A 25,841-nucleotide genomic window follows, 5' to 3' on the forward strand; every position below is an offset into this window, starting at 1 on the left:
GTCTTTGCGTACGAATTAAAGAAAGAACAGCTAAAACTTGCTGGTCTGCAGCAGAGCAGAGGAGTGGAGCAAGCACACGTGAGTTTTAATGCACATAATTGAGATCACTTTGGTTTGCAACATGTGAAATTTTCCTTAGCTCCTTGGATACTTTTTTTTCTGCTTTATCTATCAAACCAAATGGTGAGCAGACTGTGAACCATTTTCCTATCTTTTTTTAATCTTAATGTGGAGAATTTTTATTTCTGTTGCTAGAGAACCTTTCTAGCAGTCCATAGCCTGTCTGCTCTCCTTATCAAGACCGGAACAGAGCAGTTGGAGATTTTGGTTGTTAAGCTGCTTGTACTTTTCCAGAATTAAGTTTAGCGTGAATGTAAATCATCCTAATAACATAAAGCATGGACACAAAAGCTGTAATTAACAGGAAGCATAAAACAAGGACCAACGGAAGACAGCAGAAAAGATCAGAGGCGGCACCATCTAATGCTGCTTTTCAGCTTCCCTGAGAACGAGAGGCCAATTAATTAAATTAAAACAGGGATACTGAGCTGTTCTGATGTCGCTCTGAGGCACCAGCAGGGAGGTTTCCCAGGGGGAAGCTGGGATGGGAACTGGTGAGGATGGGTGCCCTGTCTCCCTGCTGCTGTGGCTTTAGAGGCCCTTGCAGAGCCCTGCAGGGAGTTGATCAAGTGAAGGCATGCAAGGACAAAAGCAGGCGCTCGTCCCGTGAGCACTGGCTGTGTCCTCAGCTCCTGTGGACTTGTCATCGTGCTGGACTTGGCTTTCTTTGGATGTGGTTTTGTTGGTTATGGTTTTGTTTCGAAGCTGAAACTCGGGGAGGAAAAGCCTGTGTACCCAAAATCTCACTGTATGCTGGTCCAAATTGCCTTTCTCTCTGATTTTTATCAAGATGCAGACTGCATACTGGTGGGGGAATATCGTGCAGCTGTTCCCTTTGCTTCCCTCTAACCCCACCATGTGTTTGCTGCCATGGGTGAGCAGTGCTTTTCAGATTCCCAGCACGGTGATCCTAGCACAGCATCCTAGCAGCTGTGGAAGCCCATGCAGGTTTTTGGGGTTTTATTTCTTCTATTCTGAAAAGCATTGGAATCTTTTGCTTCCTGTTAACACTTCAGCCGTGTGGGCAGGGGCTCTGCTCCACTTTGTCCTTGTGATCCCAGAGCCTTGCTGGGAGATCAGTGACCTTTCCTTACTGCCTTAAATATAAATAAATACCTTTGTATCTAACTTGCCATGTTGATCTTCCCCTTTGTGAGTGTCTGTGGCGCTTGCTATGAGAGCAGTTGTGCCAGCTGTAATAGCTGGAGGTGAAATTTTCTGTAGGACCCTCTGCCAGCTGGTAAAGCAGATGAAGGTGAGCTACTAAGTTTTTGCTACTGTTTATTAATGCAGTCTGCACCTAAACATACCTGGTTGACTCCTGTACTGTGACTTTAGGATGCATAGCAAGCTCAGACAATGCAAATGCTATGCCAGCCCAACCCAGGCCATGAGATCCATGTCCTTACCTGTCAGGGAGAACATGAAGCCCTCCAGCTCACACGTGTTCCCGCTGAACACAAAGAAGCTGTTGGTGTTGGAGAGGCTGTTGAAGCTGCGCCCAGCGTCACCAGCAGCTCAGCCACGGCCCAGTTCACCAGGATGCGATTCAATGGGAAGCGGAGCTTCTTGTAGCAGATGGACACCACGATGACCAGCTTGTTCACTGCCGGGGCACAGGCGACCACTGTGCCCATCAGCACAGCCCTCCCCACATATGTGCTCCGTAGGGCCACTGGGGGCCATCAAAAGGCCCTGGGGTCCCATTGGGAGGTGCCTGGGAGCTGTTGGAGGACATCGGTGCTTCTGCAGCGCAGCACGTGTTGACCCTTCCCAAAAGCCGCCTCTTTATAAAGCCCCAGAGAGGAGCTTTGTGTTGAAACACCTTAAGCTTTTTCTTTTTAAATCTGAATAACTCACCCTCCTTGTTTTTTTTTTTTGTTTTTTGTTTTAAATAATCAGCTCTTTATTCCGGAGGGGATAAAGGGTGACTTAAGCCAACAACCTGCTGCCTGCCTTCTGCCTCATTTAATCAAGTAAATAGGTTTGGTTACGTGAGCACTGCTGTGACAGTGCAGCCCGGTGCTGTGGGCACAGTGTGGGGTGATGGTGGTGGGGGGAGCCCTATAGGCCATAGCTGTAAAGCCATGCCATAAACATGCTGTATACTGTTGATATAACCACACTGCCTTTGATATAGAGTACAAATAGATAGTATAAATATATAAGTATATATCCACTACTGCAAATACATAAAGCCATATATTTATAGCTCTATATATACAGTGTGGACAGGGCCGGGGTGATAAGTCTGCTCCTTCACAATGTCTGCAATGGAACAATTCATGCAGAATGTGGTCTGAATGCAGCACAGGGCATTGCATGGCTCATCCCCAGTGGCCTTCTGCTCATGCAGCACCTCTGAGCGATGCAACCTTAATGGGAACTTAGAGGTTTGGTACCAAATCCTCCCTTGCCTAATCCCTCACCCTGAAATCCCCTCTGGGGCTGTGGCCAGCAGAAAGGAGCAGGCGGTGCAGAATGATCCCCATGCACTGGTTTAGAAGCATTAGGTGGTACGGCCAAGGCGAGACTCATAGGCTGCACCTCGTTTTTTCTCTTTTTTCCCCTTTTTATTTTGGGTTCTCGTTATAAATATTAACAAATCTGACAAAAAGTACACAGAGAGATAATACTGAAATACAAAATTCCTTTAGGATGCAGGTAAGGACGATTTCTGCAGCCTTCACATGGTAGCAAAACATCGGTATCAAACATATCACAAGGCGGGCGCGACGACCACCGCTCTGCATGCAGCTGGGATGCACGGACAGACTGCTTAGAAAAGGCTTCGGTACAAAGTGAGGAACCCCACGTGCCACAGTGGGATGTGCTCCATCCCATCGCTTCTTGACGGCCTTTCCATGAGCTCCCACACCCCAAAATCAGCCCCGGCAGCATGGGGCTGGAGCACCAGGAGCATCCTCATGGGCATGCTGCTGGCATCCCAGTGAAATCCATGCATATCTGTAGAATGCATTACAAATATGAAGTTATTAAAAAAGACCCTATGAACGTTTTTCTCCCCTCCCCCCCCAACCCCAATATCAAACATGGTGTAACGCTATCGGAACTTGGAAAAGTCAACAGAGGTTTCCAGAGATCTGATTGCTTTCAGAAAGGAAGTCGTCGACACCAACGCGCACACGGCTACACGGATCTGAAGCTGGAGGGAAGAGATCGAGACCGGACGGCACAGCAGATCCTCCGAAGGAACTGTGGTTTATAGGCTTCTGATATTCCTGCCAAGGTGCAGCATTTGGCAGAGTTCTCACCCGCCGGTGCCTCGTTGGGTTCTGTGTGCTCAGAGGCTCCGGGGAAGGGTTTGCAGGTGGAGCAGGAGGGAGCAGGAGCCGTTCCTGCTTTATTCCTCGTGGCAGATCCCAGGGAGGCCGAGCTGCGTTGTCAGAGAGGGTGAGCACAAACTGTCTGGAAGAAAAGCCAACAGCCTTCCCATGTTACCAGAGAACGCAATGGTTCCGACGGAGGAGCTTTAAATGCATAAAAGACTGTTTAGGCCCAGACCACAAAGACTGACAAACCACCAGGAACGGGGCACGGCGGCCTCAGTAAAACAGTCCCATGTTTTAGTGATGCCTTTTGCTCGTAGTAGATACACAAACGAAGACTGATGCATTCATTTTTGCCACTGAATTGCAAGGCAGCGAGAAGGTAAGTCAGTACAGCGACGAGTTCGGGAGAGGAGTCAGACCTGTGTGCATGCAGGTGTGTGCTGAGTGCGTGCGTGTGCACGTGTGTGCAAGCACGTGGTTGTGCACGTGTGTGCGTGTGTGTGCACGCGTGTGCATGCCTGTGGGTGTGTGTAAGGTGCACAGAGGCGTTCTGGAAAAGCTGCAGGGGATGGGACCCATTGAGCAGAGCACGTGGCCTCTGCCTCGCTCCCTGGGAAGCGCTCCCCTCTCCAGCACGGAGCTGTGCCCTGCAGCCCTGTGAGCCCAGCAGTGCGGGGTGCTCAGTCGCTGAGGACGGCCCCCGGCAGCTCGTTTGTCAGCGTGTGCCAGCGCTCGATTTTCTTGTCCTTGTTCTTCAGGCAGTCAAACCAGTGCTTCAGCCGCTCGCCTTTGGCGTTGATCCCTAGCACGACTCCACCTTGAGAGAGACAGAGAGGAGAGGTGGGTGTGCAACGGGACGCGTTGGGGCACAGCAGGACACAGCCATGCCAGCCCTCCTCAAGGCCCCCGCTCGCAGGTCCCATTTGCAGTTGTGGCAGCGGAGCTATCGGGCTCCTGTTAGCAATACATCACCACAGCTGCTCACAGCATCGCTTCGGTGGTACTTTGAAGCCCAGACATCCAACAGAGACAAATGAAACCTCCCTGTTCAATTGGATTTTTTTTTTTTTTCCAGGAAAAATAATCTGGAAGCGAGGAGGGGGGGATGAGCTGCTGCTGCCTGCTTGGGTTGGGGAGAGGAGGCTCAGATGCACAAGAGGAGGAAAGCAGAGCAGAAAAGCAGCAGGAAGGCATGTAGGGATGGAGCACAAAGCAGGAGGATGGAGAAGGGCAGCAGATGAAAAAGGAGCAGGCATATGAGATGGAGATTAAAAAAAATGAGTGTGAGAAGAGAAAAGGTAGTGGGAAAAGGAGAGAAACCTCAGATGGAGAAAGGAAAGAGGGAGAAGTGAAGCATGAAAGAAGCAGCTGGGACGGAGGGACACAAGGTGCAAGGGGGGTAAAGTGGAGAGCAGCACGGCACAGAGGGCAGCAGGAGCACAAAGAGAAGGAAAAGGAAGGTGTTGAGCGAGGGGGAAGAGATGGGACAGCTTCTCCATTGGGAGAAAAGCCAGGGGAGAAATCGGGAAAGGAGAGAAAAACAAGGAATGTTTGTTCTCCACAACAGCTGTAAGACATATGGTGCTCCAAGGGGCCCCGCTCACCTATGAAGTCATTTGATTTCCCGATGTCGTAGTCCCACACGGTGACTTCTAATGTCTTTTTGGCCAGGTCACCATGCTTTATCTCATAGCAGAACTCCTGCAGGGAGACCACGAGTGCTCAGCCTGAACCCACACAGAGCCCAGTGCACGGAGCTCACCTCCATCCCTTCCCACAGTGACCAAGTTGGTTTATTTTTCCCTTTCACTCACAGCACTGAGAAAAGCCCATTGGGTGAGAAGCACAGACCCACCTCGTTAAATTCAGGGTTCAGCGTCTTCTTCTTCACTGCCGTCTTATGCTTTGACTTCTTGTCCTCATCTGGCTTCAAATAACTGCAAGGAAACGGCTCGCCACATCAGCACGCAGCCGCAGAGCCAGCAGGCAGCAGGAGCATCCTCCCCATTGCTGTGCCCCGGCTCTGTTCCCATGCTTGCACCACTTTCCACCTCTTGCTCATCATTAAAAATCAGGGTTTGCACTGAGAAACATCTCTTGTCTGCCTGCTCAGCTTCCTCCCCTGCAGACACGATCTATGTCCAAAATACCATGAAAACTGAGGACTCATTCTTTTGCTTTAGGGATTGAACTGTTCCTCTGAGCATTCAGAAAAGAAGGGGTGGGTTTTTATATAAATGTCTCCACTCCTGAACAGCAATTAAAGAATCTGGAAGCATTCTGCCAACAGACTCCACCACTGAACTCCCACAGGCTGCATTTTATCTCGGTAGCATCATCCCAACAAACACCATCCCTGTAAGTGCTGAATTTTGGGCCAGAGACACGGGGAACAGCGACAAGGGGTGAGGGATGGGTGTGGGTTGCATCCCTTAATGAGATCACTTAATTTTCACTCAGGGGAGGGGCAGGGTGGGGTGCACTGCCAGCATCACTCACGTCTTGACATAGGGGTCTGAGTATCCATTGGCATCCATGGCAGCCAGGTGGGCGCAGCGGATGATGCCCACCAGCAGGCCCTGCTTCTGTGAGCTGTACTTGAGGGAGATGAGGATCCGGCCGCGCTCCTCCAGCGACTTGTCCTCTGTTTTGTCTATCTGGGGAAGGAATGAGCCCAGTCTGGGGCCGCTCGCCCACTCCATGAGCAAGCACCGCCTTCAAAACCAGCCCCAGTGCTGTTTGCAATGCGCTTTTGGTGCCACGCAGCCCCATGGGGACGTCGCTGTGACCCCTCCCACTCACCGGCAGCTGCTTCTCCAGGCAGATGCTGAAGTTTTTGGTCTGGTTGGGCTTCAGCTTCTTCAGTGGGATCCGCGTCTCCCCGATGAACTCGTTGTGGCGGAACTTGTCCTCATCACAGACAGAAATCCTGGGGACACAGGGCAGCATGAGCACAGCACAGCTATCTCTGTGTCCCTGCTGCTGGGGACACCACCGGGGGTCCCTCTGCTTCCTCTCCCACCAACGTTTCCCTGCTCTTGGCCTTAACAGTTTTTGGTAAATGGGATTTTTTTTGGGAGAGGGAAGCTTAATTACAGATAAATAGTGCCCTCCAATCCCATGTCAGTGGAACAAATGTCACACTGTGGTTTATCCACGGGTGGAGCATCTCTCCATGGATGGTTTTATCCATGGGTAGGTGATCTCTTCATGGGAGTTTTATCCACGGGTGGAGGATCTCTCTGTTGGTGGTTTATCAATGGGTAGTTTATCCACGAGTGGTTTCTCCATGGTTGGTTTCTTCAGGGATGATTTATCCATGGATGGTTTCTCCATGGAAGGTTTATGTGTGGGCTGTTTATCCATGGGTGGTTTCACTATGGATAGGTGGTTCATCCACTGCCAATTTGACCACCAGAGGACAAGGACCTGGAGAGGTGCTGTGAGGGATGGCTCAGCAGTGCTGCACAGGGAGCACCAGGCAAGGGGAGAGGGCAGAGGGAGAGGGGTTGGGAAAAAAGGCCAAGGGTTTTCCCCATGGGGAAAGCACTCTCCAGAAAACCATCACCAAATGCAGCGTTACTATAGATACTCCTGGAGAAAAACACCCCACCAAACAGCCGAATTCTCAAAGAGAATCTGAAATGCAGGCTCGCTATTTCTTATTCTACTTCCCCCTCTCTTTCTTTCAGAGACCCAAACCAGCAGAGGAGCAGCAGTAACTCCATACAAGAGGCAATCACCTGTGTGTGTAGGGAGAGAGCACTGAGTGCAGAGCCAGCTCTGCTCTTACACCAGGCCAATGCAGATTTTACCTTCTGATAATGTGAGTAACACGTTCCCCTGCCCCGCACCCTCCTGGCTGCCTCCCCAAAGCAACCAGAGGAACCAAGGCAGCCTGCTGCTCTGCCAGCCCCAGCCCTGGCTCTTCTCTATTGAACCACATTGGGCTGGTGGTGCCTTGCCCCATCAGTGCCGAAATGTGAGTCAGATGAGTGCAGCTCCAAACCCAGCCCTGCCCTTGGAAATGGGCGTAATGCAATTACACCAGCTTGAATTTTATTACAAGGAATCGTTGTGATGGAATTCATATACCCTGGGTTAGAAAATCAGCTCTATGACAAACAGAGAATCCAGCAGCCGCCCTCGCTCCCTGCGTGAGCCCTTGAACGGGAACATCACCCCCATGCCTCTCCCTCCAACACAACTGGCTTCCTCATGCTCTGACACCTCCCAGCGGGGGTTCTGGGCTGTGGGAGCACTGTGATGGGGTACTGGATGCCCACGAACATCCCCACTCGCTGCCCTCCCACTGCTCCAGCCCTGACTCACTGCAGCTCCGGCTGCCCCACTGCTGACTCACGGCATCAGCCCGCATAAGGAGCGGCTCCGGCCTTATTGCTGGTGCAGAAAGAGGAGGATGAGGACAGTGAGGAACTCATCTGGGGCCCCCCATCCTTTTCTGCATGCACAGAGCAGGCAGCGGATGCCAGAGATGTCTCTAAGATCCCGTGCGGTCCCTATAGCAACTTGCATAGCTCTCAGCGGATGTGCAGGACGTAGATGATGCTTACATGTCATAAAGAACATGGGAAGAGACAGCGGCCTGGGACTGCCCAGCTCTCCCTGGAACAAAGTGAGGTTTCATTGCTGGGCTCCGTCCCAAAAGCTCTGCATCTGAGCGCACAAAGCACAGCAGTGCAGTGCCCGCATGGCTCCAGCACAGAGCAATCTGGGACCCCACGGCCCAGGGAGCTGTGCTGTGCCTTTCGGACCTGATCAAATACTATTGTCTGAATAATATCTGTAATGAGTCATGATGTTTGTCAAACACATGATTAAACAAAGAATTCCTGGCATTCGCGGGCACGCTGAGCAGCACATGAATAATGCATCGCTCTGCCAATATATCTAGATATGAATAATCAGATCCTGTCCCTGGCCAGCTCTGGTATTTATTACCAATGTGATCTATTTACTGCCTATTACACTGGATTATTTAAATGTAGGTGATCGAATTCTGCCCACATTCATGTCCCTATTGGTTTCCCATGCCCCTTGCATGCCCCCCAGCCTCATAGAGCAGGCAGCCCTGCTGCTCGGGCTGGGTCTGGATGCAGGGACTTCGCTTGATGAATGGATGAGACCTTTCAAGATCCTCCCACCTGCTGCATTTCCTGAAACCCGAAGGATGGAGGAGTTTGAGGGGGCTGCTTCATTAACAAAATGCTGCTTGCTCATCACTTGTATATCACTGCTGCACCGCAGGGCCACATTTGGTGCTGGGTTCCCAGCCAGGAGCAGCTCAGCTGGGCAGGGAACACTGAGAGCCCTTTTGCAGCCCTGAAGCCCTGTGCTCCCTGGGCATCTTGAAGGCAAAGACTGCAGTGCTCTGATCTACACTGTTGTTTTCCCATGGGAGGGATTCCACAATCACAGCTCTGCCCCTCTGCAGCCCAGCACCAATAATGTGCCTGGAGCCCCTCGGCCCCATCCCATCAGAGCTGCCCCCCAGGCACATCTGCCTCCATATCCATTGGGAGCTGCAATGCGCGCCTTCTGCCCGACCAAACATCGCTTCCTCCAAAAAGCAGGAAATCTGAGAGAGGAGTTACACCAAAAGCTGCACTTTCTACCTCGTGCCTTGTTTGTAAGGAGCTGCATCTCATCTGAGCGTGCCTCAGGATAAAGAAAATCTCCTTCACCAGTACCTGCTGCTGTGAAGGTGGAGAAGAAAAAAGAGGAGGATGGGAAACTGCTCTTGGGGAAATGAAAAGCAGTCAAATTTTGAGTGCTGGCTCCTTCATGCAAGATTAGGAATGGAGCCATGGGAGCCCAAAGCTTTGTATCAGCAGAGGAGCAGCCCATGCAGTGCAGCAGCCCTGGCCAGTATGCTTCTTCTACCCTAACGCCGTTCTTCTCCAGAGCCACTTGCAGGCAAAGCAAAAGCTCCACTGCTTCTCTCTGTTCTCCTGGCACAAAAACCATCCCAGGGTGGAGCTGTGACCACAGGAGCCTGCAGGAAGGGACACCACAGCACCGGGCACAGCATCACTGCATCAGCCATGTAGGGAGCCAGCACTGCGAGGCGTGGGTCGGGGCTTTGGGCTCCCTGCTGCATTTCAGCACATATCTCAGCAAACATCTCCCCCAAACTGATTTCCACGCTTGAGAGGCTGCAAACTTCAAAGCCCGCAGTGGAAAAAAATAAAAAAAAATCCCCACCACTAATAATAATAAACCAGAGGCTTTCCAGCCCGGCGAGCCTGCGGCACTTTCAGCATGACTAATATTTTCCATGTGAAATAATAACCCGCGGTGCTGAATTCCTCATCTGCACACACACTGTGACAACAGGTGGGCTCTGCTCCCCCAGCAGGGCTGCGCTGAGGGCACGGGGGAAACCATCAGCTCCAGGGGCAGCTTTGGAGCAGCAGGGCCGGGTTCTGGCTGCAGGGTGGATCCATGATGTGATGGGGCCAGGATATGACAGCCTGTCTGCATACGGATCCCCATCTCCCAGCCTGCATGGGATGCTCTCCCAGCACTGTGATGCCGTGCGATGCTGAGCACACGGGGACCAAACCTCAACCAGAGATGATGAGAAATATGTCCGAACGCACGTCTCTTATCGCAACGGTTCACTGCTCCATCCCAAAAGCTGGGACAAGAGGAACCCATGTCTCCAAAGGGGAATGATGGGTGGTGCAGGGAGAGGTGCCGGGGGTCCCCAAGGCCCTACCGCAGCGTTTTGCGGATCATGTCCTCGTCGGTGATGCCGTAGTAGGTGAGGGTCTCATTCCAGGTGGGGTTCAGAGTGTTGCGCAGCGTTTTGGTCCGCAGCTTATTTGCCTGGAAAAGTGATGGAGGTGAGTGGGAGCCGGGCAGCCCCACGGGGAGCCCCCCATCCTCTCCCAAAGCGCCCAGCCCTGCATCCCCCCTGCTGGTGCTCAGGCAGCGGAGCCTTGGCAGAGGCAGCGAGAGCAGGGATTGCATTTATACAGCAGGAGCAAGAGGGGGGTGGGGAAAAAAAATACCACGTCTTTTCAGGTTCATTAAAAAAGACCAATTTGCAGTTCTGGCTGGTACTTTGCATTCCCGCTTCCAGCACAGCTCCCAACCCTGGCTGACTCAAAATAAGAACTGTAAATAACTTCCTTCTAATGCGTTCTGTTAGCGGGGGGAACACTTCCCAGCACTGCAGCCCTGCAGGCGCAGCCACGAGCGTGGGACCCCCACTTTGGGGGCGGGGGAGAGGAAAAACAGACCTTGAGCCTTCGCCCTGGAGTGGAGGGGTGATACTCAGCCCTGGTGTGTGTGCCTTCACCCCTCTGCATGGCCCCAGTGCTGCCCAGCCCCCCTAAGCTGTGTGCCTACAAGAAGGGGAGCGGCGCGCAATGGCAGCGCTGACAGCTCTCCTATTTCCCACGGAACTCAGAATGTGGTTAAAAACTCCCCCTGCTGCCCTGAACGTTATGAATTAATTCGGCTGAACCGTAACGAGTAAACACGCCTCCCCCCAAAAGGTCTTTCCTTCGGTGGTAAACTGAGAGCGTAATTAATATTCATCACACATACATTTAGCATTTAAATTCCGCATCCCCTTCAGTTACACCGCGCTCTCACTACACATCAATATCTTTAATTACTCTTCTCTCCAGCAAGCACTGAACTTCAGGAGATGGAAATATTTCCCTTACGAGTGATACCACGCGTTATTATGATCGGAGGGGCTCAACATGCCAAAGAAGAAAGACAAAACCAAAGCAAAGCAGAACCGGTTTGCTCCCAGCGGGGAAACCCTCACTGCTCCAAGAGGGAAAGTGATGGGGAGGAAGGGAGAAATGAGTGTGTCTCACCTTGCTGGCCCCGGGAAGCAAGTGCAGCTTGACATAGGGGTCGGCCAAACCGTTGTGATCCATTGGCTTCAGGCCCTGGGGGAGAGAGTGAAGAACAGGGTTAGAGCAGCTAACAATCCCCAAACCTGTTTGTGGCTATGCTGCCGCTCCCTGCCCTCACTGGAGTGGCACAGCCATGGCACGGTCACAGAGCCAACTGGTGATGGGTTTTGTGTGTGGCTTCCAAGCAACCACGGGGCTGAAAGCGATGGCAGGGCAATGCCCCAAACCTGCACAAAGCCAATTCCACAGTGAAGAGGAGCAATTGCAGGAGCACAACAAACAGAGCTTCTGTTCCCAGGTGGGAATCACAGCCCTAGAAATGCCCCCAGGCTGTGTGGGAGATTTGCAGGGCTGTTTCATGGCTGCAGCTGGCAGAACTGTGCCCCTACGGCAGTGTGGGATGAGAGCGCAAGCAGGGGTTGCTTTAGGATGGGCCAGAGTGAGGAGATGGGTAAATGGCTGCATGCTCCATGTGCATGGGACAGCACTTCCAGCCCCAGCTGGGCTCCATCTGCAACTTGTTGAGCCTGGGGCCTCAGGGACCATGTGCTGACTTCAGGGAGGGCTCTGCCCTGCAACCAAATGGTGCCCAGCAAAGAGGATTTGGCTTCTCACCCAGAGCCAGCAGGATAAAAATATCAGCAGTGAATGTAGGCTGCATGGCTCTGCCTCAACAGCACCACAGCTCGCATCACCTCCCCAGCACTGCCATGGGGAGCACAGGGAGAACGGAGCTCCATGGGCACTCATGGCACACAGGGATGGCCCCAGCACGGGTTCAGAGCTTGATTTGGGGCTCAGCACCTCATTTGGGGGCTCAGTGCTCATTCGCAGCAGAGAGAAGTGAGTGCTGCCTGCAGGCTCCATGCCCCACCTGCCCTGATGCTGCACGGCAAATGAAATCATAAAGCGAGCAAGCAAATTCCCATGAAAATGGATGGAGAGAGAGAGGCAGCACTGTAATTCACCCATCCATTCAGTTCAATTAAATTACCTTCTGAGGAGGCTATTAAAGGCTTTTTTAACAGATGTGCTATGGAGGATGGAGTGACAGGAGCCTGCAAAATGGGTCCCAACGCCATGTCCAACTCCGTGAGAGGTTGGGAGTAATATGAGGACCCCCAGGGGTGACAATGCCATCATCCTCACTGCACGGAAAGCCATAAAACTGCTCTGAGAGAGCCGAGGGATGATCAGTGGCAAGGCAGGTATCCCTGTGCCCTGTTAGGGAAACTGAGGCACAAAGAGACCCATCAGGGCAACCCCTGGAAGGATGAGCCCTGAGCTCCTGCTCAGCACAGCGCTTTATGGCTGCAGAGCAGAAAAGGGCCATTGGGCCACAGCTGGTTGAGTTTAATCCAGGTTGGTGCCTTCAAGAGCTCATGAACCCCCTCCACAGCAATAACGGGACTCAGGACTAGAGAAGCAGGATGAACGAAAGGAAAAGGGAGGACTGTCTGGGGGGCGGTGGGCTAAAGAAGGAAGACAAATGTTGGAGCAGCACAGCCCAGCCCAGAGCAATGCGTGTCCCAGCACCACCCTACAGCTCTGCAGCTCCTGCCCAGCGCCGCCCGCCGGGGTCCTGGCCCTTACCTTTTTGTAGTCAAGTTTTGGCAGCTTTCCCCAGGCGAGAGATGAAATGAGAGCGAGCAGATGGCGATGTAAATAAAAGAGAAAAATGGGAGAATGAGAGCAGAATGGAAATGAACAGGACTGCAACGCTTGAATGTCAGCGTGGTGGGGGGGTGTCCCGCACAGCGAGCGAGGCGATGCCGCGTGCAGGGTCAGCTGCAGAGCGCACAGAGGGAAACTCAGGGCATGGAAGGGGATCCTGGCCCAGCAGCCCCAGCCCTTCCCAACATCGTGGGGAGGGGTCCCTCGAGGCCCCAGGGCTGAGTGAAGGCCAGGAGTCGAGCAGCGCCTCGAAGCTCCATGCATTCAGAGGCACAGTCAGGACCTCTGCTGGATGTTCTGCTCTGAAATGTGCAAAAAAAAACAAACAAAAAAACCAACAACCCAAAAAACCAACAAAACCAAAAACAACCCACACCAAAACAAAACAAAAAAAACCCACCCTAATTGCTTCAATCATGCAGACGGCAAAGGAGCTGAGGCAGAGCACTTTGTGGCAGTGATTAGCAGCATTTAAAAGAGCCATTTATAAACTGACAGCCGGTCACAGCGTTAAGTCAATAACAACATCGGGTTGGGAGCTTTGCTAAAAAAACCATAAATAGCTGCAGCCAGTGAGGCATGGGGATGGGGCTGGGATGGAGGGGATGCAAGCATGGGATGGAGCTGGAGGAGATGTGGGCATGGGATGGATTTGGGGCTGGAGGGGATGTGGGCATGGGATAGAGTTGGAGCTGGAGGGGATGTGGGCATGGGGAAGGGTTTTGTGCTTCCAGCAGGGCTCTGCTGGCCCCATAATGCCCACTGCAGCTCTGCTCCTCACTCACCCGGTGCGATACGTACCTTGGCCTTGTTGATGGTGCAGTGCAGGGCGTTGTTCTCTTGGTCATAGAGCAAGCTGAAATCCAGTGTCCCCAGAGCAGCTGTGAGAGAGACATGGGGCATTATTCATCAGAGACATCCAGTAAGAGCTGGCTTCTTGCCCAACAAGTGCAAAAGGGGTGAATGAAAGTGTTGGAGGAACGCAGAGCATCGTCCAGTGAGCTCTGGGACAAAGCAGAGGGTCTCTTGGGGGGCTGTTCCCCATTCCTGGGAAAATTTGGGCAGTGTGGCCAAGTCACCATGGGGACACATGCTCAGCGCACCCCGCAGCACTGCTGCCATGCCCCTCATGCGTATTTTCATGCTGACACCTTCAAATTAATGCTCTGCCAACGGGATCTGCTCCCAGTTCCAAACTGTACGTTAAGCCCTGTGAGAATGGAAATGCTTTTGTGATTGAGATGAAAAAACTGCTTTCAAACAGAGCAGTGTTCCCTTACAGCATTGGCAATCTGGCTGCAGCTGTGCATGGGTCCAAGGGAAAGGGCCAGGAGGGCAACGCATGGACCTCAGCAGCAGGATTTGAGAAATTCTCTCCCTTTGTTCTGAGCAAGTCACACCGACAGAAGAAATGGAAAAGCCAGAGCAACCTACCTCCCCGCATCCCCCCCAAAACAAACAAACAACAACCAAAGAAACAGAGCAATTTTGCTTAACACCGAGGCAGGGCTCGCTGCCCAGGAGGTAAATTGCACAAAGCGTGTGGCAGGAAATTGGGGGTTTTCTTCCCATTGCAAAGCTTCTGCAGAGCAGCTCTGCGGGGGTGGTGGCCATGCAGGGGACAGAAAGCTCTGTGCTGCAATTTCACAGCCATCTTCCAGCCCGGCCGCACGCAAGCTACAGGTTCGCTTGCTAGCAAACAGAAATCACTGCTCCTGAGCAAATATTTCTCCTTCAAAGGAAAGCAAATATTCAGAGGGGTTTCTGCCAGAGTAATGCACCTCCTTTGCTCTGGAGTAATTTCATGGCACGTTAGCTGCCAGTTCAGGTAAGTCATAAATCAGTGGAGTTCACCCGCAGGGCTCAGGAAGATGGCAGGGATGCAGGTTGAGGCTGAACACACCACAACTCCTGAGTTCCCCATGGGTTCAGCCCAAGAGATGCTTCCACCCAAACCATCAAATCATCACCACCCGAATCATCCAAAACATCCAAATTATTGCCATCCAAAACGTTGCCACCCAAACCATCACCGCGCAAACCATCCAATCCACCCAAGCCATCACCATCCAAACCAACAAACCATCAAACCATCACCACCCACTCCATCAAACAACCCAATCCATCCACACCACTGCTACCCAAACCAACAGGCCACCAAACCACTCAAACCATCTCCATCCCAACCACCCAATCTATCCAAACCACCCAAAATATCACCACGGAAATCATGGGCTTATGCCAAAATCAAACTTTACAAATCCAGCCTTATGCTTATGGAAGATGAACTCTCCACAATCACAGCTTCTCCATCCCCACCTGCCCTTCAGCCAGCCACAGCACACCCTGGTATTGATCATACAAAGAGGCTCGGATGGCTGGATTTGGTCACTGATAAAAACAAATTAAAGGCTTGGTGTGGAAACTGGATTTGGTCAGGAAATCTTAATGGAGCTCCATGTCCAGCCGTGCAGTCAGTGCTGCAGCAGATGCACGCTTGTGGCTTCACACCACACAATGGGCTTTGGTAGTGCAGGAGCAAGTGAGTTTTGATTCCCAAGAAACCAAGCTGTCTGCTTTTATTGCTTTCATTGCTTTCATTGCTGTTATTGTGGTTATTGCTTTCCCCCTCCCAGCCATCCTCGCAGCTGAGATGGAAGTGGATTGTGCTTTTAATTAGGGGAGCAAGTGCCTAAAAAAGAAAAGGGCAGCAATTAGGCAAGAAGCACTGTTACCAGACATATTTAACTCTGCTGGACTATTCTGAATGCTGCCCTCTAATCACACAGACTGCAAATAAAAAATAATGTAAATAAATGCCTTTGTCAGGCGTTACAAAGGCAGCTTAGCGCTCACCAAACAGCAGGCAGGAGGTATCATTATTATGATGATTATTCTGCTCCAGTGATAAAACAACCATTAGGAGCTGTGAACTCATTAGCAGGTTCTGACCCTCCTTCCCAGCCACGAAGTGGGAGAGATGGATGGGGAGGTGCCACCAACGGTGCTGGGAAGAGAACCAAATCTGACTTGCGTGGAACGTGGCATCTTCCACCATGGACCTTTGGGCATGGGTGGCCCCAGAGCAGCACAGAAACTTGGGCACAGCTCACAGAGGAAGGCAGCGATGGCATTTTCCCTTCCAAAACCAAGGAACCTTCGGCATCGTCGCTGCCATTAGAAAGCCCAGCAAAGCGGCGCGCTGCGAAAAAGTGCAAAAACCCACTACAAGACTAATTAAAAAGAAGCCCAAAGGCCTTAAGTCCCTCTGCTTATCAGCCCTGGTGCTCCCAAGATAATCTGCTCATGGATTTTGTGCCAGGGAGATCAGAGCGGAGCGGTAAAGAGACGGCAGGGGATTGTCTGGATTAGGGCTCCCTTACAGAAGGCGCGGGTTCCGTAACCTTCAAACCAGGTATTTTTTAATGTGCTATAAAAGGTCGGTCCCCATTCTTCCATTGCTTTCATTTCCTTCTGCGACGGAGATCCCTTTAAAGGTCCTGAAAGGCAGCGACTGGTTCTGTGCGCTCACAGCCCCGTGCAAAATGTCAGCAAATGACTCCGCAGGAAGAACAGAAAGGATCTGTGCCATTTCCAAGCTGGGCAGCCATGGATCCCCACGGCCGATGGGTTCTGAGAGCCCCTGGGTTCACCCCTGGCCAACAGCCCACTTTGCCCCCGAATTGACAGCAATCGATATTTCTTCATCCCTGGCGCAGGGAGCTGCTCCTTCCTGGAGCTGTTTGATGGATGCTCATCAGCTCCTCTGTCTTCTCCAGGAGGAGTGTTCAGAGGAACACTTATCTGCTCGGAACAGTTCAGAGATGCAATTATGTTTTACAGCACTAAATGGTCCCTGATGTCAGCAGCAATTAGACTTTCAGCAATTTCAATTTGGAGATGGCCTTCAAATCTCTCCCCCTCTCTCCCTTTAATGAAATACAGCATTGCAATTAATAACACCTCCCCCCCCCCAAAAAAAACCCAATAAACTACTCTCAGTCTTAAACACAGAGATGAAAGATGCGGGAAGCCCCTGGTGCTGGCACTGGCCCTCCCCTGGAGGATGGATGCTGACCAGAGCCCTGTTTGTCCCCATGCTGGGGATGACACCAACACCGCGCATGTGCCATCAGCACCAGCAGAACCACGGCGTGATTTGGGCCGATCCGGGTGGGGGTTGGTTCAGTTTGCTGACTAAAACCTCTTTTGCCCTTCTCCAGATCGAAAAGATGATTCAAAGGTTATAAATGTGTGAAGGAGTTGTGATCAGACGGAAATATGCCCATCCCCACAATGTGTGCCTCTCTTCCATGCATCCTCCCCCCTTCCCCCGTCTCCCGGGTACCCCACAACACCATCATTATCCTGCCCGTCCTTAAGCAGCCAGTAATTAATACCCATGTTATCACTTTGCCTCCTTAATTATAACTTTGTGATAAAGAAGAGCCTTCCTAAATAACCCCAGTGCCCCGACCCCAGCCATGAGCTGCAGACTGAGCCCCCTCACTTCCATGGGGTCGGAGCCATGGCTGGCAGCTGGTGGATGGGCAATGGGATGGGGAGGGATGGCGGCTGTGGCTTGGAGCTGTGGAGGTAACACCAGGCAGGAATACGTGTAGGGAAACCTGGATAAATGCTGCATCTCCCCAACCAGAGGCAGCTCGAATCCTCCCAGCACTGTGACTTCTGTGCTCAGGAAGGGACGCTCACAGGAGATGGGACAAACCCCACACCTCTGTGGGGCTGCACTGGGAGGGAGCATCTCTACGGAGTGATGAATGGAGCATCCCTAAAGAATGATACTTGGCACATCGCAGCCTAGCTGCACCAAAGCAGAGGCCAAGGTGGAGATGTGAGCACTGAAGACACCCACAGAGGTGTCACCTGGGCACTGCAGTGGGCGGCCCATGGGTGCTGTTCCAGCCCCAGCACTGCCATCCCCACACCCCCACCAGGGATGGTGGCTATACCACCACCACCAGCCTGCCGTCCACACTGGGATGGGTCCCAGGGAATGCGCAGTGCAGGTGACTAATGCAGCCCTGAATCACCCGCTGAGGATGTGGGGGACTGCAAGACACTCCCCAGCCCAGCTGAGCCTCAGATCAGCACAAATCCCCACCCAGCTCCCTGGTGGTGAAACGGGGCCAGCAAGCCCTCAGCTGGCTTTGCGGATGGCTGCTGACCCCAGAGGAGGAATAGGCTCACCCCATGCATTTGTGTCCTACAGGGTCACTCTGCTCTGTCCCCTGGCTGAGAGCCTGCCATGCCAGGGGAGGACCCAGCACATCTGACTAAGGAGCCCAGCAGTGCTGCTGACACCTGTTACACTGCAGGGAACGCTGCTCCCACTGCTGGCACCCGGCACACAGCCCCCTGCTTCCAGCACCACCAGTGCACGGATGGCAGCACCCACGGGTGTCGGTGGAAGCGACGTGGCCCTGAGCACATCAGCTCCCATGCACCCTTCTGCCCTACAGCCCGACTGCCCCCATTCTTATTGCCAGCACGAGCCAAGGCAATCTGATAATTAGAGCAGCAAATAACCCAAATCCGGTTAAAGTCGCTGCTAACTGCCTGGCTGGGACAAACATGGCTTAGTGGGGAATAGCTCCCTGGGCACATAGCTGCTCTGCTCCTCCTCATGGGGTGACATGACCCCTACTCTGGGCTGGGAAGGAGGCAGTGCCTCCGTGGGGCTCACACCCGTAGCCCAGCATCCCCTGGTCGCAGGCAGCACAGGGCACAGCAGCTCACTGCCTGGGACAGTGCTCAGGACCGAACTGGCAGCTACCCAGCACCGGGAGAGATGCCCAGGTGGGGCTGGAACATTTGGCACAGGAAAAGCCAGCACCTGCCTTGCACGGGGCCGTAAACAGCTCTGCTCAGTGGGAGCTCAGCCTGCCCCTTTCCCTGTAGATGGGCATGCTGCACCGCTCAGCAGCACTGCCTGCTTCCCCCATCACCTCCGGGCTGCAAACTTTGTGCTCAGCCCCGGGCAGGATCTGGCTCCTAAGGGCTGGGATGAGCGGAGACCTTGATTTGTATCCTAGCTGGAGGGCAGTGATGCTACCCCAACCGCCAGGGCTGGCAGAGCCAGACAGCAGCTGCTCTGCAGCCTGCAAGCTGCACCAAGCCGGGTGGGAAGGACGTCTTGGGTGGGGAAGGGTTAAACCGAGCTGCAAACACCTGCATCTGCTCGAGCTGGGCTCGGATGCCCCCAGCCCCTATGATGCAGATCTGTGTCAGTGGGTGAGAAATGGTGAGAAGAGTTTGCAGAGGTTGAAGGCAGCGATTCCTGGTGGGTGCCATTCCAAGCCGGGCAATGCCCATCACTGGCTGAGCCCCTCAGGGATGAAGCAAAGAGTCCAAGCCCAGCCAGCAGCCACCGGAGAGAGCAAGGAGCAGAGCGGAGCTGAGGCAGGGAAGCGGCCGCAACGGCAAACGCAGCAACTGGTGTCTCTCAGGAGACTTCCCCAGTTTGGGTCCAGCGCCCAGCCTGGCTGCGGCAGGGATGCTCCCAGCTACCACCCCCGTCCCCCTCCCCCCCCAAAGGGCAGCACCACGGTGACAGCACAGGGTTTGTCACCGCTGCAGCGCAATGCCATGACAGGCAGTCGGCACCCAGGAAGGTCAGCGAGACGGGGACCGACCCGCAGACCCGCACCCCGCAAACTCCCCGCGCCAACTTGGGGACTCACTGCAGTCGTCGGACTCGTAGCCCTCCGGATCCACCGCCTCCTCGGCTGGAGGGCACTTGGCTGGCGGCGGGGCGGGCGTTGTGCCATACGCCCCAAAGAGCTGGTCCACATCCTCGTCATCCTCACGGGGCGTCTCGGTGGGGCCGACCGAGGGCTGACTGACCGCAGGACGCAACGTACCGCTGCGGCCGACGGCAGCGGGGAGCCCGCGGGGGAAGCGGGGGAAGTAATCTGAAATCTGCTTGATGGGTTTGATGGGGCCGGGGCAGACGTCGATAGCCATGTGCTCCTGGATACTTATGGTCGTTTTCTCTCCTTTTCGGAGTGTCATGCATGCGGCTGTCCCGGCGTCCCCGGAGAAGCGAGGAGGCCACGACGGTGGTGGCGGTGGGCACGGGCTCCGCCGGGCTCCTACGTGGTTCTCGTGCCCTCAGCCTCGGCCGCCGCACGCATGCTGCTGCCGCTCGCCCCGGCGCTCGCACAGCCCCGATCCTGCCAGCTCTGCCTGCGAAGGAGTGAGCGAGACGGAGCGACGGCTGGGAGGCAGGGGGTGGGCTCTGGGTGATGTCACCAGCTAGCAACAAAGCGGCACCGGCAGCGGAGGAATGAGGGCTGTGGCCGGACCCGGGCTCTGGGATGGGCATCTGCTCGCTGCTCCTTCCCCAGCACGGCCCCGGGGGGCTGAGAGCCCTCGCCGATTCCCTTGGCTCCCGGTTGCAGCACACTCTGTTTCCCGAGCCCCTCAAAGGAAGGAAGGTCACAGCGCATCACAAGGAGCCCCGTCCCCACTGTGCTGCATCCCCACAGCTGTGCGTTGGGATGGAGCTGACCTGGCTTCAGGGAACAGCTTTGTCCCTGTGCCCCACGGCTGTGCCCAGGAGATGCTGTGCCACGTGCTGAGCGCTCAGCCCTCTCTGTGCCCCCTGCAGAAACGCCTGTACCAGGGGATGGAGCAACACGTGGTGCTTGGATGCTTGTGGCACAGAGCGAGGTAGAGGGAAAAGCACTGTGGTGTGACGTCCCCATGTGCTCCTGGGGTAGGAACAGGGACATAGACGTGGGCAGGGATAGGGACAGGGACATGGACAGGCTGCCCGGTGAGATAGCAGCAAGAGAATGCTGCAGCATGCTGGCAGAGCTGCCTCCAACTGGTGCTTCCACCTCAGCTCCTGTGCTCCATCAATACATCTGCGCTTCCACGCGATGCCAGGAGTGGATTTTTGAGCAAGGAGTGTTGGAAAAGAACAGCTATGAGAGCATGGTGCAAAAAGTTCCCCCTGCGTGTGACAGAGCAGCTCAGTGCTGGCTCTGACGTGACGTGGGGACACGCCAGGTGTCACGGCCATGTCATGCTAACCATGGGCAGCACCACCAGGTGACCCAACAGCATGCAGAGCCTATGGCAATGTGCACAGAATTGCAGCCTCCTGCAGCCTGGCATGCAGATGTCTCCTAAAAATAAAGCTTCGTTCTTTGGAGATCTTCCCCCTAAACCCAGCAAAGTGACGCAGCACCTCTTTGTCTAATGAAAAATTCCATTTCTCATTCAGGTTTTGGTAAATGTTAATGGACTTCCCTGACTCATAACGCTCTGACACTCGGCAAACTCCCCTCATTCGTTCCTCGCCTGGAAGCAAAACGTTTCTCCAGAAGCATCCAAATTTGTCATTGCCCTGCCTGGACACAGTGCAGCCAGGTGATGCTGAGGGTGAGGAGGGGAGGCTCCGTGCTGCCCGGCCTGGAGGTGCTCCCACACTCAGTCTCCATCTTTGGGCTCAGCCTCCAGGATGCCGTGCAGGCAGCAAGAAGCAAAAATTGGGCCCGAAGCCCAGAAAATAGCAGCAAATTCCCTCTTAAATAAAGGGCATTTAAATAAATAAATAAAATCGAGTTACGTACGAGCGCCTAATGTCGTTATTGCCATTACACGAGCGTCATTATTTCAAATGTTTTCTCCAATAGCTTGCGACTCAAACACAGAAAGATTGCTTTGCAGAGTCAGGAAATAGAGGCTGTGGGGTTGGGGTGAGGCCCTGAGCTCTGCAGCCCTGGCAGCATAGATGGGTGATGCTCAGCCCCCCAGGCTGCAGCCGTGCAGGCAGGCTGCACGTGGGAATCAGAGAGGGAAAAGCAAAGGCAGCACTCGGGGCTGGCAGAGCTCCTGCTGCCAGGACAGGATCGGCCCCGTGGGCAGCCCCGTCCCCAGACACAGAGATGGAAAGAAACAAAAACAAGGCTAACAGCCCAGGTGGGAATTTCCAGTTTCCACCAGGTCCCCAGCCTCCTGAAAGCAGCTGGAGATTTTCCTCATCTTTTGATGAGTCCCCACCTCACAAACCAAAGCAGATTGTCTTTGCTAAGCCTCCCCTTCCCACCTGCTCACCCCGCCGGGGCCGCGCAGCCCCGCAGCCTCTCACATGTGGGCTTATGTGATGGCCAGCAGGTAATGGGACAGAAATAGCACCAGGCTGGGAGACAACCACAGGGCTCGGGGATACAAAGCCGGCTGCCAGGTAAAGCCTTTAATTCCCACCGTCTGTCTAATGCCCTGGAATGTGGCTTGCTGTGATCCCTCACCTCTCCCTGAGAAGGGCAAAAGCAGGAGCTGTTTCAGCTCCAGTGCTGGCACAGGGATGGATCCTGCCCTGGGATGGCTTCAGCTTGATTTCAGTGTTTTGAGCAAGGGGCAGAAGCACGGCATGCACACATCCCAGCCTCCCCCTGCACCACACAGCTCTGCAGTGCTGCACAAACGGGATGAGGCAGCACATAAATGAAGCATGCGCCCGAAAATCCAGCCTGCCCTCAGCACACACTTCAGCCAAAGCTGTAGCAATCACTAAGCATCCAATTCTGCTGTCAAACTCCAGGTTTAAGTCGGCAAAATTGAGAGCTGATTCCTGCTTAATCCATTCCTTTCCAAATGGAAAGTGCGGCGATGCGACAGCGCATCTCCATCGCTTATCAGAGACTCAACAAGCGACCCCGTGGTTATTTCATACTCTGTCAGCTCAAAACCAAACCTCTGCTGGAACTCAGAGCTGTGACACTGGGCAGCCCCATCCTGCACAGCTCAGCCATCCCTTCTGCTCTTGCCCCACCAGTTTCAGGGCTGACTGAAGGCACAGCAGGCGTTACAGGTTGCCTGCTTGAGATGGGAGGAGCAGAGGACACCAGGAACCCAGCCCCTTTGTGACCTTGGGGTGTTCAGGACTTGCCTTGCCCTCAGCCTGCCCTGCTAATAGACAGAAAACGTGTTTGGCTTTCTTCACATGATTGCAGAAGGGGCTTAATTGATTGGCAATGCGTGCCCCACAGCAGCAGCAGTGAGAGATCCTGCCCTCTGCTCTAGGGAAGTGTGTGTCACATCCAACCTGCTCCAACACCCCCTGTGTGTGCTAAACAAAGCGACAGTGGTAATGACAACTGGGGAATGGGGCTGAATTGTGCTGAGAGGCTCCATCCTGGTTGGTGTCACAGCTTCTGGAGGAGCAGGGGTGGCTGCTCCCTGGCTGTATCCAAAGCCATTTGGGATGGGCCCAAAACAGCCCGACTTTGGGCAGGGCGTGATGCTGAACGCACACCATATGTTGCCATTTCCATGCGAATCCCAAAATAGACGGCGTTTCGTTTTGTGATTTTCAAAGCACCGGGTTGTGGGGATGCAGGGCAGCAGTGCCTGGTTCGCTCCATGGGTTCGGGATGCAGCGGCACACCGGGGTTTGGGGTCGGGCACGGAGCTGTGCCAGCACTTTGCTACCTGGAGGCACAGCCACCACCTGCTGCACGGCTGATCCCTCGCCGCCAAGGGAAGGGAGAGCTCTGTGCTGCATCAACTCCTATTAGGCTAATGTTATCTGCTCCTGGTGCCTTTCTGAGCTGGAGTCAGCATCCGCTGAGGTTACCCAGCTGTCTCGCCTCTGTGCTGGTTTGTTTGCCTCTCCCAGCAGGACCTGATGATGGAGAGCAGAGCCACCATCCATCCTGCAGCGGGGCCTCAACAGGGGCTGTGATTCGGGCTCAGTTCGTGTCCAGGAGCAGAGTTAACATCAGCATTTAGGGCCTGGCCCTGTTACCATGGAAATTGATAGACTTTCTGCTGGCATTTTGGTGGGAGGAGGCATTTCGGGTGTTGTGCATTTTGGGCAGGGAGCTGGATACCAGCAGAGGGAAAGGCCACCCATCACCAGCAGCGTCTTGAGCTCCGGGGATTCGTGAGACAACATTTCTGTTTCGCAGAATTAAAGAGTAATTGGGCTGCATTACGGAGCGTTATAACAGCTCCTCTCCCACCTACACATCAGGCTGATATCCTGCCAGAAGCGATCCAACCTGAGCCCCTGGTTAGTGCTGAAGGTGCCCGTCACAGACCCAAAGCTCTGCGCTGAGTTGTGCTGCTTGCTGCAGGGCTCCCTCCTGGCTCTGCCCCATACCTGCAGGGTCCCCTGGGTGGGATGTGGAGGGAGAAGAGGGCAGGTTTCAACCATTTCTTCTGACGAACCCATCTGGGAGGCACCTCCCAGGTCATTAAACAGACAGAGGAGTCACTAGATGGCCCTGCTAGTCCTGCTCATCTGATCACAGCATGGATGCTTTGAAATGCTTTTGCTGATGCTCTGAGGGCTTCTCCCGAGCCTGCTCCCTGCTCCCAGCCTCCCTGGGGGTGGAAGGGGCTCTCTGAGACCACATTCCCAGGGACCATTTCCTTCCCAGCATCTCCAGGACAGCACTGCTCTCGTCAGACATCATGGGTCTCTGCTCGGTGTAATCACACTGACAGTGATGGGCGTAAGAGCCAGGGAACCATACACTGAACATCGTGTTGCTGGCTAATCATGCCATTAGCATTATTGGATTAGAACATTTGAATAATTTGGATACAAGGCTACCTGCACCAGGACATATGTTGACATGAATTTACATCCATTTGCATCCCAATGAAGCTCTTCTGATCACATCATGGGAGAACACCCAGCTGTGGACAGGACTGGCACAGCCCCATATGTGTGGGTAGCCCTTCCTGGGATCTTACCCTGTGTCTTTTGATTCAATGATTTGATTTTATAGGAAGGGAGGAGTGAGATTCAATTACTTGATTCCTGATTCCTAATTTCCAGAGCATCCCTGAGTGCTTTCTAATGCACTTGTAGTGGAAATGCTAAGTCACGGCTGGAAGAAGTAATTGAGCACCTGGTGAGAATGCAGGGCCAACCTAGGGGAGCTCAGGTGTTTGCAATTCAGAAGGGGTAAAGCCAGGATCCACCCCTTCCCAGACCTCATTTAAGGGCTGGCAGTGGAGGTGAGGGCATCTTGCTGGAGATCCCTGTCTACTAGAGACCTTCTAAAGGTAAGTGGGTTTTCTTATTTGCTGTCTATGGGTGCTCCATTGTTGCTTGTTTTCATTTGCTGTAGCTTAGGATTGTGCCACCCTGCTGGTATTGCTGTAATTTCCATCATGTCGTAGAAACCCCAGCCCCAAAGCTGCCACTGTATTCCTCCTGGCTTCTTCCAAGCACTGATAGAACTGGGCAAAAAGCTTGGATGCAGCAGGTTGGTTCATTTCCTGATACAACTTGCAGTCTGGACACCACTGCATGCTTTGCAAATAACAGGGGCTTAGCTGCAAGCCTGTGAGGTGCACGCAGCTTCACATGGAAGTCTATGGGGATTAAATGTGTGAGCACAGCCTGAAGTGCTTGGCTGCTGTAGGGAGCAATGCTGCCGTGTAGACAGGAGTGCTTCTCCAGTCCTACTGCCTGATGTCACTGGGCTCTCTTCGCCCAAACCGAATATGTCTGCTTGGCTTCTCTTTTCTTCTTGATTAGAGGAAGTTGAAAAGCAAAGAAAAGGTATGAAAATGCAATTCCTGTAGGGGAAAGCAGTGCTGTGCTTTGAGCATCTCAGAGGTGGAGGGACCCCACTCCCCAACATGTTGGGCTGCAGAGCATCCCTGCAGCAGGAAAGCACAGCCCTAGTGCTGCAGCACAGAGCAGAGGGATTTGGCCTCAGCCACAGCATCTCCCACCCACGTGCTCTGAGCATCCTCTGAGCCTTCAAAGCCTGCCAGTTAGCATCTCTCTGCTTTAACAGCCCAAGCTATTAAAGTGGGGGATGTTTCAAGACTTTAAACAAACATGTCAAGAGCGCTG

General features: G+C 53.6%; 1 protein-coding gene across 1 annotated transcript; it reads right to left on the minus strand.

Moving 5' to 3' along the window:
* Window positions 1-2,671: 2,671 nt before the first annotated feature.
* On the minus strand, window positions 2,672-20,221 carry DOC2B (double C2 domain beta). The gene is made up of 9 exons (XM_052688532.1): window positions 19,693-20,221; window positions 13,790-13,869; window positions 11,273-11,347; window positions 10,156-10,265; window positions 6,216-6,342; window positions 5,913-6,070; window positions 5,269-5,350; window positions 5,018-5,114; window positions 2,672-4,230 (listed from the first exon to the last, which is right to left on the minus strand). Exons 1-9 carry the CDS (start codon window positions 20,021-20,023, stop codon window positions 4,094-4,096), a joined length of 1,197 nt encoding a protein of 398 aa, XP_052544492.1. The 5' UTR covers window positions 20,024-20,221; the 3' UTR covers window positions 2,672-4,093.
* Between the last annotated feature and the right edge of the window lie 5,620 nt (window positions 20,222-25,841).

The sequence above is a fragment of the Tympanuchus pallidicinctus genome, unplaced genomic scaffold, assembly GCF_026119805.1.
Source record: "Tympanuchus pallidicinctus isolate F22 unplaced genomic scaffold, pur_lepc_1.0 scaffold24, whole genome shotgun sequence".
In the NCBI taxonomy this organism is placed as follows: Eukaryota; Metazoa; Chordata; class Aves; order Galliformes; family Phasianidae; genus Tympanuchus; species Tympanuchus pallidicinctus.